The 18,088-nt window shown below is 48.2% G+C and overlaps 1 protein-coding gene across 1 annotated transcript in view; it reads right to left on the bottom strand.

Annotated features, from left to right (window-relative positions):
• Positions 1 to 18,088, bottom strand: part of CCDC9B (coiled-coil domain containing 9B) — a 126,470-nt gene that overhangs the window by 42,696 nt on the left and 65,686 nt on the right. The window contains exon 6 of the mRNA XM_060262346.1: positions 3,690 to 3,764. Within this exon, the coding sequence (XP_060118329.1) occupies positions 3,690 to 3,764 (75 nt within the window). The remainder of the gene's footprint in view (positions 1 to 3,689; positions 3,765 to 18,088) is intronic.

Raw genomic sequence — 18,088 nt, forward strand, 5'->3', positions numbered from 1 at the left:
CTGGCATCCGGGCAGCAGCCCTGTCAACTCAAAGAACTGGCCTTGGCAAGCAACTTCCTCCTCCTGTTCCTTGGCAGAGCAACAGGGAATGATGCTGAGGGTCATGCTGTGCTCACTGCTCCCTCTGGTGGCTTAGATACTGAACCACAGGGTGGCCTTCCTCTGAAACAAAGGGTGCGGTCAGACGTCCAAAAAACCCCGCTACGGGCATGAGTTGAGCCCGCACGCATGTCGGATTTTACCCGGACGTTCACACATCCGCATCTGTGAAGCGTGCTTAGCCCGTGCCCGTCCCACGCTGATGCGTCTTGCTCGCGGATTAATTTGCTACCGCTTTTAATCCGGAACAAGACGCTTCCTGAGCGCTTCCTGAGCGCTCTAGAGCATCTGAACGGGCAATCGTTGCTGAGTCGCAACGGTGCTTCCCGCTTCCAGCTTCCCGCCACAAACAAAATGCATATCACTGCGCGATGGAAGGGAGGAACTCGAAAAAACTGCTGTATTCCTAAACTGAAGTGATTTTTCAAAGATAGATGTTAACAGCATTGACTAGGGATTTGAGCAGTTTAGAAAGGTATGTAGATTTTCCCGTATGTGAGGCGATCTTTTCTGAAAGTAGTGCAAACGGAGAAACACATCTGTGTGAATCGCCACGTTCTCTCGGAAAGCAACGCACAAAGCAGCATGGCAATGAGACCCACGGCATTTGATACCGTTTGCAGTGGAGGGGTTTCCGGCTATTTAAACCTTTTTTTTTTTTCCCCTGGCTGATCTATCGATATATCGATATATCCTTGTATCCTCGTAGCATAGCATTTGATACTGCGCACGCTAATGCCGTTTCCATTTCGGCTGCCATCACGATAGGATGATATAACGATATATCGTTATACCCAATCCGCCCGCCTGGCTGCAGAGCCCTCCCGTCGGACAGAGGCGCAAAGCAGGGAGGCCGGGAGGCGTCTGGGGGCGGGCGGGGGGAGGCCGGGCCTGGGGCTTCTGCTGCCCGCCCCGATGGAGAGCCGCGGTGGGGCGACACCGCCGCCGGCTAGCGGCCTGCTGCTGTGACCGGGGCCCGCCCGCGCCGTCGGTGTGGCCATGGCGGCGGCTATCGCCAGCTCGCTGATCCGGCAGAAGCGGCAGGCGCGCGAGTCCAACAGCGAGCGCGTCTCGGCCTCCAAGCGCCGCACCAGCCCCAGCAAAGACGGCCGCTCCCTCTGCGAGAGACACGTCTTGGGCGTCTTCAGCAAGGTCCGCTTCTGCAGCGGCCGCAAGAGGCACGTTCGGCCAGATCCGGCCAGAAGGACAGATCATGAAGGGGAACCGGGTGAAAAAGACCAAACCATCTTCACATTTTGTACCCAAACCCATAGAAGTGTGCATGTACAGAGAGCCGTCACTGCATGAAATCGGAGAGAAGCAAGGACGCTCCAGGAAAAGCTCGGGGACGCCCACCATGAATGGAGGCAAAGTCGTCAACCAGGACTCCACATAGCTGAGAGGAGAGCCGGCACCCGCCCTGCATTCGAATTCTCCCCAGCCCGCCCGCCCGCCAGCCCACCCGGGGAACCCTCACGGAGACAGCAGTCAGAAACCGCCCACGGCAGGAGCCTCTAGCAGCAGCTGAGATTCTGAACTCAATCCTTCCCTTCGTGTAGGATGAGGAGATCTTGCCTGTTGCGACGTTTTAGAGTACAAACACGCATCCACAAAGCGAAGGGTGGGGGGGGGAACCGACCGCCTCTTTTCAATCGGGACTCCATTAACATTTAAAACAAAAAACAGCAAAACTGTTTGCTCTTGTGATGGGGGGGGGGAACCGTTCATCTCTGCATAAATAATAATTATAACACTAAAGTAATAATTATATATCGATAGACCAGCCAGGGGGAAAAAAAGAAGGTTTAAATAGCCGGAAACCCCTCCACTGCAAACGCGCATGCGCTCAGCAGAAAGGAATTCCGAACCCTCCTGTTAGCGCCCAGCACTGCGCCTGCGCTAATGCGATTGCCGCCATCTGAAAAAAGTCCCGGTAGGGCGCTGTGTGATCGAGCAGGGACGGGATCAACACGGCATGGCATCAGAACTCCATGCTGTCTGATCGGGAAACAGGATGCGGCGGATTATCTGACATACGAAATACCGGCGCTTTAAAGATGGATTTAATGTAAGTGTGACCGCACCCAAAGATCAGCCCTGCACCAGACTGAGAACTGATTCAGTTGAGAACTCCCACCTTCCTCCCCCTTCAAGCATTGTAGCTCCCTATTTACAGTGAAAAGTTCATGTGAGTCACTCCTAAACCCACCAAAGTGTAGGGTGAGCAGAAGCAAGCAAAATTGCTTGTTTTGGTTATGATAAAGAGCTTTGCCACAAATGGAGCCATTCTTTGCATCGCCTGGACTTAACGTCATTCCTTTTCCCCATCCACTCCTCTTTGGCACTGGCTGTGGTCAACACAGGTCCAATAGGGACAGTTCTAGAGGTTCTGTAGTAAATCGGAGCACAAAGCTTCCTCTCCCCTCCAGGGTTTGCTCAGGAGTGCCTTATGTAGTTGAGGCTTTGCTAGCTTGTGAACACAACTAATTAGGGCTGCCAAGCTCCCACCGGGGGTGAGGGATCCCCTGAGTCAAGGCCCCCCAATCTGTTGCCACAGAGCAGGCCACTGGGGCATCCCCATTCCCAAAGAGCCCTGTCGTCACAGGACAAGCCCTGCACGATGACATTACCCAAAAGCAATGTCATTGCGCAGGGCATGTCGTGCTGGGGACACTCAAGGATTAATGATAAAAACTCTATGGCACCATAGAGTTTTACTGCTAATCTTAGAGCGTCCTTGGAGCAATGTGCCCTGCATGATGACATCACTTCCGAGCGATGTCATTGTGCAGCAGTGCAAAGCTTGGCAACCCTACAACTAATTATCCTAGCTAGACAGATATCTATGTGCATGGAGTTCTATTTGTCTACATGGTGCAGAAGTGGAGCTCTTGCAGACATTTTTGGCTGTGTTGGCAAGAGTCTCTCCTTCAGTGATGGCTTTGAAAGGGGTTGGCTACTGAAGATACATTGCCCTCCCATTGAACTGGCTTCAGTTCCCCACAGTATAGTTTCATTTAGCCAGTTTTGACTGAACATGATATGAACTAGGGTGGCAGCCAGCAGGAATTTAGATGTGGTGGAATGGAGCGTATATGGCATTGTGTGCATCATGATGTCACTTCTGGGGGAAACCTGAAAGTAATGGGGGGTGGATCTAGGTGAAACTCTCTAGAAAACTGAAGAGTTCTGGTGATTCCTAGAGCCACCTATCACTGCTTCTGAGTTTTCCCTAGAAGTGACAAAACAGAGTACAAGCCACCAAAAGGGTTTTTAAAATTTTTCTCCTGCCACTGCTTGGAGTGGTGGTGGGCAAAGTGAGCTGTCTGCAGGAAATTGATCCAGGGAAATTGATCTCTGTAGTTTGGAGATAAGCTGTAATTCCAGGGGATCCCCAGGTCCCCCCTGGAGGCCAGCATCCCTACATCAGACAAAAGTGAAGCCTACACAACAATTGTGTCATTTTACAAATGATCAGCTCCAATAAAATAAGGTATTGTTTTCAAAAATTGTAAGCATCCATATGCCTTGTGAACAGTCTACCTGCCACCATTTCCCTGAGGCCAACTGACATTAAAGGCTGCCCTCACCTTTCTGCCAAGAATGTTTTCGGAATGCTTGTCACCCTCTGACTTCCTCCTCTCCATCGTTCTTTTTTCCTGCACCTGAAAAGACATGGGCCAGGATATTCATTCAGGGACAAACAGGCTTCTGTACAAACTACCTGGGATAGATTAATCTGCTAACAGTTCTTAAAGATGGTGTTTTTAAGGAACAAAAGACACCAGGGAGATTGTCAGGTGAACTTAACCATAATAGAAAAGAGAAAAAGGAAAGGATGAGGAAACGAAGTATGTAAGGAGAACAAATTCCTACCAAATCTCTGCTGCTGCACCCTGCTGCCAGAAAGGAGCAGCAGATCTGCAATTAAAAGTTCCATCTTCAACAGCGAGGTGAGCATGGTCAGTCAAATCAGCACACAAGTGCAACTCAACATTTTACTACTCCTTCAGTTTTATAGCAGTTTTGATCAATTCAGCCAAGGTTCAGTGGGGGAGTCTGAAGAATAACCTTAACTCTCCCCTTGAAATCAGTGGGGCTTGTGAATCACACTTATTTACTGTGTTTGCCCACACCACACTTCTGTGAAGCTGGCCACTGCTACTTCCATTTTATAGACAGAGAACATTGATTAGATTGAATCCAAAGGTCCCCTTCCACTTACAGTAGAGTCGATCCATACTCCCTCTAAGCTGTGGGGTCTTGTGAGCAAAAATTCTACTTCCTGAGCTACTGGCATAAAAGTTGTGAGCTGCTGCATAAATTAGTTTAATCTGGGGCCATTTTCTAAAGCTAGGACAAAAATGTGTGGGCCAGAGGCTATAGGGAACTCAGTTTAGAGGGAACACTGGAGTTGATTTTCCACTTTGCATTTAGGATTTCTAGGCATTTGTTGCTAATCAGCTCTGACTAGTTTTTACTTTAGTTGATCTCAGCTTCATCACCATACATGGCAGCAGCACAAGCAATCACACACTTTTATTATGCAATCAGGTTTTAAAATCTATGCAGGGTGGAAACCAGCAACTCCACCTGCCGTGACAAAGTAATAAGAGAAAGGCAAAAACATCCTTGAGAGCTCTCCAAATCTGCATCCACCCCAATTCAATCCCATCTTCATTTTAGCATGCTGCCAGCATCACACAGTTCCCCCATGCCGACTGTGTGGTTAAAGTATACACACTGGCAATAATCGGAGGCACAATATATGTTCTGCTGCACTGTGGTTAGCAAACTGTGTTTGTATTCCACATGGACCTTTTTGACATAGTTATGTATTTAGCTTTCCCTCTGATTTCCATTCCTCAACAATTGTGTCATTCCATTCTCTCCTCTTTTTCCTGCCAATCATTATTTGTTTTGGTCTATTCCTACTTCCTATCCATCAGCATCTCCCAACATCCCTCAAGGCTGTTTTTTTCTGTAATGTCCTCTTACAGCTTTGCCAGTAAAACGGCAGCAGCTTTATCTGCTGCTGTGATCCTACAGCTGCTCTGATGCGCTGTGACAGAGAGATGCTTTAATGTTTGTATTGCACAATGCATTAATTTGTGCTCAGTAAAGTAGTTTTCTATCTCTGTTTTTCTCCTTATTTCCTCAGGGAATTATGACACTTATTCTTGCTCCCATAGGGAGGAAAATTATCAAAAGCTGGATGCGCAATTTTTTGAGCATAATGAGAGAGGAGGAAAAACCAGCAGCAGTTTAATAGGTTGCCTCTTAAGAGTTGAAAATTGTGTGTGGACAGCCAAGAGCAGGAAGTGAAGACAGCATGAGTGTGCCCTCTTCTGTGTTACCAGCGGAAAGAGGTTTCACTGTAGAGGTGAACTTGAGGGCTCTTTGCAAGTTTCCCTCTATACAGAGGTGGCCAAACTTGCTTAACATAAGAGCCACATAGAATAAATGTCAGATGTTTGAGAGCTGCAAGACATGAACTTCAAAGGAAGGAAGGGTTATTTTAAAGAGAGAAATGCCTTCTCCAAGCTGGCCAATAGGGCGGTGGGGGCCTCAAGAGCCACACATTATATGTCAAAGAACCACATGTGGTTCCCGAGCCGCAGTTTGGCCAGCCCTACTCTATACTGACATGGCTGGGACTGGCTGCAAAGCAAAGCTGGGGGCAACAGATGTCTCTCTTGCTTCTTGTCCCAGAGTAAAAGGCATTCCAGCTGCATTACTAGTCTATGAGAGACTCAAAGGAGGTTTTAAGTGCCAGTATGAGAAAAATGCTTGCTTATTCCATATATTAGCCACTGTGTGAAACAGAATGCTGGACTGGATGGACCACTGGTCTGATGCAGCAGGGCTGTTGTTATACTTGCCCTCCCTTTTAAAAATACATATTGCCATATTCTAGAGCAATCCTTTATCACTTTGCAGCTGATTGAGTATGCATTGGCATCAATCCAGCAGGGCTGGAGAGAAAATAACTGACTGAAAGGTAGAAAGGTGAGGAGTTAAGTTGGGGAAGGTCAATGTAGAATTGTAAAGCAGGAATTTAGCACACTGATTCTTTAAAGCAGGTTTCTCTGGTTACTCAGAACCACTTATGGAAAGAGCCTAGCAAATTCTGCCTACATTCAGCACCTAGGCTTCTGTTACTGTGTTTACACATCCTCTCCTATAAGCAGAAATGCCGATATTGTATTTGGACCATGCAGATCATAACATAATCCAAACTATGCCACAGGAAAAAGAGAAAATAATCTACACTGAGGAGCCACACAGCAAATAGGCGAGGTTATTGCCTGGCCAGGTACCTTGGATGAGCCTGGACAGTTCAGCTTATAGCAGCTGATTGACTGATGGGGAGATGATAGCCAGCCAACGAGGCTTAACCTTACAAACAGATACCACCTTCTCCTTTTTCATAGTGTCATTTCAGCTTCCACTCTTGAGAATTGCTGTGGCAGCCAAGCAAGTACAGCAGACAGCCAGACTCCTCCTAAGCACACAGGAGATCCTGAGCTTTGGCTATGGATAGTTGTGGAACATGGTTACTTCAAAGTTTCACCCAGCCTCAGTGCAGAGCTCTCTGAGATAATCCCCAATAAATTCACCAAACAGCAAGAACAGTGACTGAATGGAAATTTTTGCACTACTCAGAAAATGCAGCAAGAAGGAGAAGAGGAGGAGGAGGAGATTGGATTTACACCCTGCTCTTCACTACCTGAAGGAGTCTCAGAGCAGCTCACAATCTCCTTTCCCTTTCCTTCCCCACAACAGACACCCTGTGAGGTGGTGGGGCTGAGAGAGCTCTCCCAGAACAGCTCTGAGAGAACTTGTGACTGACCCAAGGTCACATCAACAGGTGCATGTGGAGGAATGGGGAATCAAACCCGGTTCTCTCAGATAAGAGTCTATGCATTTACCCACTATACCAAACTGGGTTATAAATTTGGGAGGGGAGGGGGAGTTATGGACAGTGTTCCTGTACTGCTTGCTACAGCAGCATATTTTCATACCCCCCCCCCATGTGGATGCAGTCCATTGAGTACAACTTGGAGATGGTGCACAATTGTTGTTCAGTCGCACAGTCAAGTCCGACTCTTTGCGACCCCATGGACAAAGTCACGCCAGGCCCTCTTGTCTTCCACCATGCTCTGAAGTCTGCTCAAATTCATGTTTGTTATGTCAGTAATGCTGTCCAGCCATCTCATCTTTTGCAGTCCCCTTCTTCTTTTGCCTTCTATCCTTCCCAGCATCAGGATCTTCTCCAGGGAGTGCTCCCTTCTCATTTGGTGGCCAAAGTATTTGAGCTTCAGCTTCAGCATCTGACCTTCCAGGGAACAGTCTGGGTTGATTTCCAAGGGACTCTCAAGAGTCTTCTCCAGCACCACATCTCAAAAGCATCTATTCTTCTGCACTCGGCCTTCCTTATGGTCCAGCTCTCACAGCCATACATTAACTACTGGGAATACCATTGCTTTGACTATACTGACTTTTGTTGCAGGGTGATGTCTCTACTTTTTATTATACTGCCCAGGTTCGCCATAGCTGTCCTCCCAAGGAGCAAACGTCTTAATTCCATGGCTACAGTCACTATATGCAGTGATCTTGGATCCCAGAAATGTGAAGTCTGTCACTACTTCCATGTCTTCCCCTTCTATTTGCCATGGTGTGATGGGGCCGGATGCCATGATCTTAGTTTTTTTGATGTTGAGTTTCAAGCCTATTTTTGTGCTCTCCTCTTTCACCCTCAACAAGAGGTTCTTTAGGTCCTCCTCACTTTCTGCCATTAGAGTAGTGTCATCTGCATATCTGAGGTTGTTGATGTTTTTCCTGGCAATCTTAATTCTGGCTTCTGCTTCATCCAGGCCAGCATTCCACATGATGTACTCTGCATATAAATTTAATAAGCAGGGTGACAATATACATCCTTGTCGAACTCCTTTTCCTATTCTAAACCAATCAGTTGTTCCATATCCCGTTCTGACCATTGCTTCTTGACCCTTATACAGGTTTCTCAGGAGACATGTGAGGTGGTCTGGTACTCCCATCTCTTTAAGGACTTGCCACAGTTTGTTGTGATCCACACAATCAAGGGCTTTAGCATAGTCAATGAAGCAGAAATAGACGTTTTTCTGATACTCCCGTGCTTTCTCCATAATCCATCGAATATTGGCAAGATTACCAACATCAAAAAGCATTCTTTTACTGAAAGCCACGTGGATTAAGTGACTGCAGAGGAGGAGGAGGAGACTGGATTTATACCCTGCCTTTCACTTGGAGTCTCAGAGTGGTTTATAATCTCCTTTCCCTTCTCCTCCCCACAACAGACACTCTGTGAGGCAGGTGGGGCTGAAAGAGCTTGTTCGAGAACTGCTCTTGAGAGAACAGCTCTGAGAGAACTTGTGACTAACCCAAGGTCACAGCAGCAGCTGCATGTAGAGGAGTGGGGAATCAAACCCAGTTCTCCCAGATTAGAGTCAGAGCTCTTAACCACTACACCAAACTGGCTCTCTGAGGATATGCAGCCCTCTGAGGACTGCATATGAACAGACAAATGTAAAGAAGTCAAGTATCTGGTGCCATTCAAAGAAGCAGAGGATTCTAAGATGGCAAGTTTCAACTTGAATGAAATATCTTTATTCCTGCCAATCACTTACAGCCTTTCTTCAGTTGAACATCAAACCTTTATGTAGCAATGTAGAAACTCATTTAATTCATGCCCTGATTTTAAAAGATCTCTGTCTGGGGCTTAAGATTGCTGGCTTTCTTGCCTTTTCTGGCTCTCGGGAACACTGGATCTGAAGGTGTTAGTAATTAAACATTTCTAACCTAGCTTCCTATGGCCACACAAGCTATTAACAACTATATGCAAACATCAGAATTAAAAGTCAAATAATATTAATATCAACAGTTGAACAAATACTGCATGAACCCCTCAAGTACAGCAAAATCCCGGACAACTAAAGTTGTAATCCTAAACATGTTTCCTAGGAAATAGGCCCCACTGAATTCATTGAAACTTATTTCCAGCTATAGAGACTTTAAATTACACTGTAACTAAAATCAGAGGTATGCTGAACTAGCTGAGCTTTACCTGACATGCAAACATGGACAGACAGGGAGCTAGACTAGCCTCCTCAATAGCAAATACATTTGAGGCAGCCACCAAAAGGGCGCCATCTCACTTACCTACCTGTCTTACATTAAGCAGAAGAGGAGCACGGAAGGAAGGAGGCCTCTGTAGTGACCTGAACTGATCTCTGTGCTGATTCCCTGGTTACTAAGCAGCCAGCTCCTATTACAAGAGGAAGCCACCCATTTCACATAGCTCTAGGAGTCCAGTGCTTCAGGGAGACTTTTAGGACACTATAAGAGCCTCCTTTGCAGGTATATACAGAGTTGCCAAACTGTTCTCAAGCTTTTCACAGCATCTTGCTCTGCAAAAACCAACAGGGAAAACTTTTTCACAACACACAAAATGAGCATCATCACCTACTAATTCCTGCATATCGACCAACTGCTAAAAGGAACACCTGTTGTCAGAGTTCTAGGCATTTCAGAAAGAGACACAGGAGGGAGATAAGGACAGGCAGGGATTGATTTGGGCTATGGCTCACTATGGCTTAGCTACAGAGCCTTTTGAAGTGAACTTGCAGCCCTCAACTCTGTGAACTGAGGATAAAGAAAATGGTGCCTTTGTACAGATCCTTTCCTTCTTCAGTAAAGTGCTTCCAAATGAAAGTACTTCATGGATGGCACCAAGAACTATATCAATTGATAACCATGATAGGATCTCCAACTTCTTTTAGCAGCCCCTGCTCTTGTAGTATCTCTCGGCTTGGCTTCGCGAATGAAGATTTAAGAAGGGTGCAATAGTCCACGTCTGCTGCAGGTTCGCTGGTGGCTGACAAGACCAAAGCGGGACAGGCAGGTCCGGCCACAGTGGCTGCAGGGAAAAGTCTGATTTAGGGTTGGTGCTGTAGCAGTAGCAGCTGTAGCGATTCTTCCTCAATCTCCTTTTGTCCTCAAGACCAGCTATGCATGCGTTCTCAAAGGAAGAGACAGCCTGGTGGATGGTGTGCCTCCATGCTTTGCGATCTGAGGCTAGGTCAGACCACTGGTGATGGTTGATGCGACAGGTGCCAAGGGATTTCTTCAAGGAGTCCTTGTACCTCTTCTTTGGTGCCCCTCTATTTTGATGTCCGGTGGAGAGTTCGCCATACAGGGCAATCTTGGGAAGGCGGTGGTTTTCCATCCTAGAAATATGCCCTGCCCAGCGCAGCTGCGTCTTCAGCAGCAGTGCCTCGATGCTGGTAACCTCCGCCCGCTTGAGGACTTCAGTGTTGGTCACAAAGTCACTCCAGTGGATGTTGAGGATGGTGTGAAGGCAGCGCTGATGAAAGCGCTCAAGGAGTCGCAGGTGATGATGGTATAAAACCCACGATTCGGAGCCGTAGATGAGGGTTGTCATCACAACCGCTTTGTAAACATTGATCTTTGTGCCTTTTTTCAGATGCTTGTTGCTCCACACTCTTTTGTGCAGTCGGCCAAATGCACGGTTTGCCTTTGCCAGCCTGTTGTCAATCTCCTTGTCGATCTTGGCATCTGAGGAGATGATGCACCCCAGGTAGCTGAACTGCTGGACTGTCTTCAGAACTGATTCACCCACAGTGATGCAGGGAGGGTGATAATCTTCCTGGGGTGCAGGCTGGTGGAGAACTTCTGTCTTCTTCAGACTAACTTCTAGGCCGAATAGCTTGGCAGCCTCTGCAAAGCAGGACGTCATATGCTGCAGAGCTGATACCCAGTGGGAGACGAGTGCAGCATCATCAGCAAACAGTAGCTCTCGGATGAGTTTTTCCATTGTCTTGGAGTGGGCCTTTAGTCGCCTCAGGTTGAACAGGCTGCCATCGGTGCGATAGCGGATGTAGACACCATCGTCATCATCTAGATCTACTGCGGCTCTTTGAAGCATCATGCTAAAGAAGATCGTAAAGAGAGTTGGCGCGAGAACGCAGCCTTGCTTTACACCTGTGCCTATTGGGAAGGGCTCCGAGAGGTCGTTGCAGTGTCTGACTTGGCCTCGCTGGTCTTCGTGTAGCTGGATGATCATGCTGAGGAACCTTGGGGGACATCCTAAACGTTCCAAGATTTGCCACAGGCCTTTCCTGCTAACGGTATCGAAAGCTTTGGTAAGGTCGACAAAAGTCACATACAGAGCCTTGTTCTGTTCCCTGCATTTCTCTTGGAGCTGCCTGAGAACAAATACCATGTCGGTGGTGCTCCTGTTAGCTCTGAAGCCGCACTGGCTCTCTGGGAGGAGTTCTTCTGCAATGGTGGGCACCAGTCTGTTCAGGAGTATTCTGGCAAGGATTTTGCCTGCGATGGAGAGCAGGGTTATCCCCCGGTAGTTGGAGCAGTCTGACTTTTCCCCTTTGTTCTTGTATAGGGTGATGATGATTGCATCGCGAAAGTCCTGTGGTAATTTGCCTTGTTCCCAGCAGGTGACAAGTACTTTGTGAAGTGAGCTATGTAGTACTGTGCCCCCATGCTTCCAGATCTCTGGTGGAATTCCATCAACTCCTGCTGCCTTGCCACTTTTCAGTTGCTTGATGGCTTTAACAGTCTCTTCTAGAGTGGGGATCTCATCCAACTCTGTTTTCACTGGTTGAAGTGGGGTGAGGTGAATTGCTGAATCTTGAACTACGCGGTTGGCACTGAAGAGAACCTGAAAATACTCCGACCACCGGTTCAGTATGGATGCCTTGTCTGTGAGGAGCACTTGGCCGTCTGCACTACGCAAGGGACTCTGAGCCTGATATGATGGACCATATACTGCCTTCAGGGCTTCGTAGAACCCTCTTAAATCACCAGTGTCTGCACACAGCTGAGTTCTCTCTGCAAGCTTGGTCCACCAATCGTTCTGAATGTCTCGAAGCTTGTGCTGGAGGTTGCTAGATGCAGCGCGAAAGGTTGCTTTTTTCCAGGGACAGGAGGGCTGAGCAAGATGTACTTGGTAGGCAGATCTCTTTTTCGCCAGTAAATCTTGGATCTCTTGATTGTTCTCATCAAACCAGTCCTTGTTCTTCCTTGTGGAGAACCCGAGGACTTCTTCAGAGATCTGCAGGACGGCAGTTTTTAGGTGTTCCCAGAGTGCTTCTGGAGAAGGGTCTGTGAGGCAACTGGGGTCCTCAATTCTTGACTGGAGTTTTGCCTGGAAGGCAGCTTTAACTTTGGCTGACTGGAGACTGCCAACCTGAAACTTCCTCCGAGGGATACCTCCTCTCCTGGGTGTGGATTTAAAGTGAAGACGGAGATTGCAGCGTACAAGACGATGATCCATATGACATTCTGCACTGGGCATTACTTGGGTGTGTAAGACATCTCGAAGGTCTCTCTGGCGCACCAGAATGTAGTCGATAAGGTACCAGTGCTTGGACCGTGGGTGCATCCAGGTTGTCTTCAGACTGTTCTTCTGCTGGAAGATAGTGTTGGTGATGGTGAGCTGGTGCTCCGTGCAGAATTCTAGCAGGAGGCGCCCATTGTCATTGCAGTTGCCAATGCCGTGTTTGCCAAGTACTCCTTTCCAGGCTTCCGAGTCTTTACCTACTCTGGCATTGAAGTCGCCAAGGATGATCACCTTGTCCTCTGTAGGGGTCTTCCGTATGAGGTTGTGTAGATCAGCATAGAACTTGTTCTTTTCTGCAGGATCTGCTTGAAGGGTTGGGGCATACACACTGAAGAGTGTTGCATGCTGCTTGTTTTGAAGTGGGAGGCGCATGGACATGATGCGATCTGAGTGACCTGTTGGCAGGTTTTTGAGTTTGGAGGCAATGGAGTTCCTGACCATGAAGCCAACGCCAGAAAGGCGGCTCTCAGCCTTTGACTTACCTGACCAGTAGAGGGTATAGCCAGCACCGTGTTCTTGAAGACTACCTTCCTCAGGGAAACGGACCTCACTGAGAGCTGCTATGTCGATATTCAACCAGAGAAGTTCATGGGCAACTAGAGCAGAGCGTCGTTCAGGGCGACCACTGTCTACTGTGTCAAGCATGGTTCTGATGTTCCAACACGCAAGCTTTAGTCTTTGCACACTTTGTGAGGCAGGTGCATGCCTTTTCTTTGTTGTTATTTTTTGACTGCAAGTAAGGATGCCCGTTGACCGCGGCTAGCCAACTGGGGGGAGGAGACGAGCTTTGTTTAGGCCACCTTTTCTAGGCCCCTCTCCGTGTGGAGCAAGCAGTGCTGTCCCTAGATAAGGCTGCTTGGTCGTTCAGGGTGCTGCCGAAAAATGCTTTCGTCTCCGGGTTAGCATCAGGCGACCAATACCCTGAACCACCTACATGCAGGATCGGGACTGCGACTTCCAGTGGCACCTTCCATCTGCCGTTTCGCCCCTTGCCCATCGCTGCAGGACTTGATGCGTTGTGGGTTGTGTATGTGGATATGCCCTTCAGGCCTGCGCAGAGGAATTTTTTAGGTGAAGCGCAGTGTGCGCGGTACTGGCTCCACCCTTTCACCTGGGGGTCATCTGCCATGGCCCAGTAAGACGGGACGCCGGCAGCGAGTCCTCCAGGTGGTAGGTGTTACATTAACGAGCTCTATCTGCCCGGGTTTGATGTTAGAGTTTTCCTTCTCTTAGGCTGGCGAGGTTGGTGGGCCCAGCCTGCCCATCCGGTTATACCGCCGGACAATTCGGTCGCACCATGACGTAGCAAACTCTGTGAAAAACGGGGGGGGGACCAGCAAGAAGGTGTTGCTACGGATGCAGTAATGCAGGAGAGGCCATTGCAGTGACCATCTGCCAGGCATAGCCAGACAGTGACCACGCGGCGTTCACTACACCGGGAGAGGAGAGGCTATGTATTGCACATACACTTTCCCTGGGGGGGGGGGGGGTAGGATACCCAGAGGGACCCCCCCCGCCCCCCCTCTTGTAGTATAAGAGTGCCTCAATATACAGAAATTAACAGATGACAATGCTCCATGCTGTGAAAAACTTCACAAGCTGATGTTAAATGCACAAAACAGGCCAGAGTAGCATTTTTTCTGGTCAGCTGACAACGCTATACTGGAGACTAACAGAACTGATGTCATAAATCCCTTCCAGATAGGAATACCAGTCCCCTGGTGGGGGTGGGGGATCCCCGATTTCACAGGCTCCTGCCCACCACTGGCCCACCTCCAAGAGTGACCAACAGCAGCCACCCCTCCCTCCTCTCCTGAGACATTTAAAGGATTTGCTGGAGCCTGTGGCTTGCCCATCGGCTGGAGGGCCCTTTGAATCTTGCAGGAGGAAGGGAGGGAGACAGGTGGCCACTGGCCACACACCTGAACTTCACAGCTTGAAGTTCAGGTGCACACAGCCCCAGCTTCTTGCAAACAGCATTTAAGGGGGACCTTTAAATTCTGTTTGCAAGAAGTGGGGAGGGGGGCTGAACTCCAGTGGCAAATTCCCTGCTTGGAGTTCAGGTGTGCAGAACATTGGTCCCCAATGTCCCTGACCCTTCCAGGAATGCCCCCCAGAGTCCCCCACTGGGGGAAAGGCAGGACCTGGCAATCCTATGTCCAGGACTGCTGCAAACTCAAATACTTTCTGGAAGCTCCTGTAACACTTTTTTTCCTGTTTCTCATGAAGAAATTATCTGTGCCACTTCTTGGTTAGGGCTACAGTTCCTTATCATCTGATTTATTTATTTTTAACCTTTATTAGCCATCTTTCTTCCTTATGGAACACAAGGCAGCTTGCAACACAGATTAAATACATTACAAATATTAAAACAAGAATTTAAAATCACAATTAAGGACTGCAGCCAAAGCATTCTCAGTTCAAAATCGCAGCCTGAAGCCGGATTGAAATGGTTGTAGAAAATCAGTCTCTTCCAAGAGCTTCTGAAGCCGAAAAGCAACTACTCACTCAAGCACCTTTTCTGGAAGAATGGCAGATTGGATTCTGGCCAGAAGTTTTTCAATAAAGTAGGACTTTAGGGAGGGTTTTTTCAAAGGAGGTCTAATCACTGCCTACTTGAACATGGGTGGTACAACCCCTGCCCTCATGGAAGCATTTACCACTCCCCTCACCCACTTGGCCAGCCCCCCCCCCCCCCGGCCAGCAGCTTTTATCTGCCAAGAAGGGCAAGGGTTGAAAGCACAGATGAGAGTGCTCTCCTCTCCAGTGATCTTAAGCTCCATACTGTATGCTATAGTTTCCTCTTCCAATGAACATACAATATGACTTTTGAAGTTGTGGGAGATAACAAAGGCAGTGACCTGGGTAACAGGAGATGCATGCAAGCATGTCCAGTTGTGTGTATGAAGATTGTCCTCATTTTTGGGCTCAGTTGAAATAAAACTGGAGAGGCTAAGCATAAAGAGAAGAAGGAAACGAGAATTGGGGCAGTGCTCTGTTAGGAAACTGCAAGTTTAGGGAGCTTCATACTGCTTTATTCCTAGGCCAACAAGGTAGGTTAGCTTCCAAGGCCTCCTATCAAGTTTTATGGTTGAACAGGTTTTAGAACCCCAGAAGTTTCCCCATCCAAAGCTCTGGTCATCTGCATCAGGGGTGGCCAACGGTAGCTCTCCAGATGCTTTTTGCCTACAACTCCCATCAGCCCCAGCCATTGGCCATGCTGGCTGGGGCTGATGGGAGTTGTAGGCAAAAAACATCTGGAGAGTTACTGTTGGCCAACCCTGATCTACATGATCTTGCTCTTTCATGCATAACCAGCATACCAGATTCACGGGACCTGATATCTCTCTATGGGCTATCAGGACAATATATGTATTCTTCCTGTGCAAATCAATGAACCACACCAGTATCTCCATCAACAGCAGTGGAGGCAAAATTGAATTGCAGTCTCATTTTTCTGCTCCCATAGAAGGAAATACAGCAAATCCCCACAGTCTTGGAAGCAGAAACATGATTACTCTCATGGCATGCACTCGCTCATTGCCTATCCAAGATTTTTCTGTGTTACTGGCAGACTGCTTGTCTGCATGGAGTTGGGGAATGCTTCTCTTTCTAGGACTTTAGGATTAGATTTCCTTAGAGAGCCCAACGCAAAGCTCCCAGCTTCTCCCTTTTGCCACTTAGATTTCACCCTCGCTTCATCGGTTAAGACCAAAGAATTCCAGATCTATGGGCTCTCCCAGAGAGAAGTTCTCCAGAAGCAAGTTCCCTGCCTCTGGCCATCTTACCTTCTCAGAAGAAATCCCCGTCAGCCATGTGATGCCCCTCCGGCAGATCCAGGCTCCCATCTGCCTATTAAGCAAATACCGGCAGGCTCCACCGAAGGCACAAAACCCATTAAGACGCATGAGGTAGTAGAAAATCCTCCAGAAGCCAGATGCCTTTCCGGAGCGCTTGTGTAAAGCCCACCGAATATATTTGCCCACCAACCACAAAGTCACAGGTGCTCAGCCTTTGCGGCCCAGTCGGCTCCGAGTGGCAGGAAGCTGGGTCGAGCCTGGAGATTGGAGAGTTGCCGTTCAGCCAGAAGATGGAAGACTAAGGGCATCCAGCCAAATAGCTGGCCCAAAAAGTGAAAGGCCTGCGGAGGAAGCGGTGGGCTGGAGTGTTTCCTAAATAAGTTTTTCCTGTGCCGTTGCAGCAAAAGATAAGAAAGAAAATACCCTGGCGAAGATGCAGGTCCAGATGGAGAGGCCCACTGCGGGAACCTCCAGCGGCGCCGAGGACACCTACAACCTCGAGATCAAAGGATGGGACCGATTCATCATGTTTAAAAAGCTGAACAAGGCCCTGGAGTTCAAAGACACACAAGAGAGCCTCACAGCTGGGAAAGGAGCCTCGAAGACTCGGAAGCGGAGCAGTCAGAGACAGTCAAGCCCAGATGGAGAAATGGAGAACCATCTGAAGGTCCTGATGTATGAAGTGTCTGAGCTCCTGGGTGTCCACAAGAAGGCCAAGCCAAAAGAAATGCTGCCCAGCAGAGAGCAGGTCGACCAGATCCAAAAGAAAGGAGAACTGACTGGCATCAAGGAAGTGTCGTGCCTGAAGGCTGAAGCCGGGATTGCGCCAGAGAGAGATGGCCAGGAAACAGTAGAAGCACGGAAGAAGCAGCTGGCCCAGTGCCAGAACATGGTGTGTGCCTGCAGAAGCCTCCCCAAAGGAAGAAAGCCCCAAAGAGGGGTGAGCAAGGGCCCTTTGAAGCAAGGCACTGAGTAATGTCAGACCTTAGAGAAGTTAAAGGCTGTTGAATTTTGTCTGAAGCCAGAGCAAGCATCTGCACCGATTCAACATTTCTGTTTTAACCCCCTATGCCAAAAAGGCCCTGTTTAATAAGAAGAATGATTTACATGGCAGAAGCACAAAAAAGAGAGCAAAAAAAGATTTTAAAAGTGCCTGCTAGATGTTTCTGAAATAATCCTTCAAGATTGCGAAAGTAGGAGAAGCGTAAGGCAGTGAAAAGAGGAAGTTAATCTGAGAGGAGCAACTAGAAGCTTGCTGGAATAAGCATTGAGTCAGCTGTGGTAGACAGCTGTAACCAGATGCGTGTCCTGTCAGAAAGAAACCCAAGATAGAGCCCCAGGGATGCAGCATGCAGAAACTACCCCCATTTAAGTTTGTAATATTCAGATCACTGAGCACTCATTAGCCTCGGTGTGCGTATTGAAAGTGAGAAAAGGGTTTTTCCCCATTAGGAAGCCTCTAAGATATTAGTTCCAGGGGAAGGAGAGAGCGCATGATGGTCCCTAGAAAGAATTAAGTAATATCTTGCTTTGTTCATATGCTTAGCCAAATTGAGTGTTTAGCCAAGTAAAAAGCTTTGTTCAGAGATTTGATTTGGTGAAAAGAATTATGTATGCTACAGCTGAATCTGTGTTGGAGGTGTTCCAGCACCAATTCAGACGCTATGTGTGTCGCGTCTGGATCCGTGTTGGGAGTTCTCTTTTCACAGGTATACCATCTTTTTTGTGTAGAATAACGAAGAGGGGTGATTATAATCGTTTTTGCCCC

The sequence above is a fragment of the Heteronotia binoei genome, chromosome 21 (genome assembly GCF_032191835.1).
Source record: "Heteronotia binoei isolate CCM8104 ecotype False Entrance Well chromosome 21, APGP_CSIRO_Hbin_v1, whole genome shotgun sequence".
In the NCBI taxonomy this organism is placed as follows: Eukaryota; Metazoa; Chordata; class Lepidosauria; order Squamata; family Gekkonidae; genus Heteronotia; species Heteronotia binoei.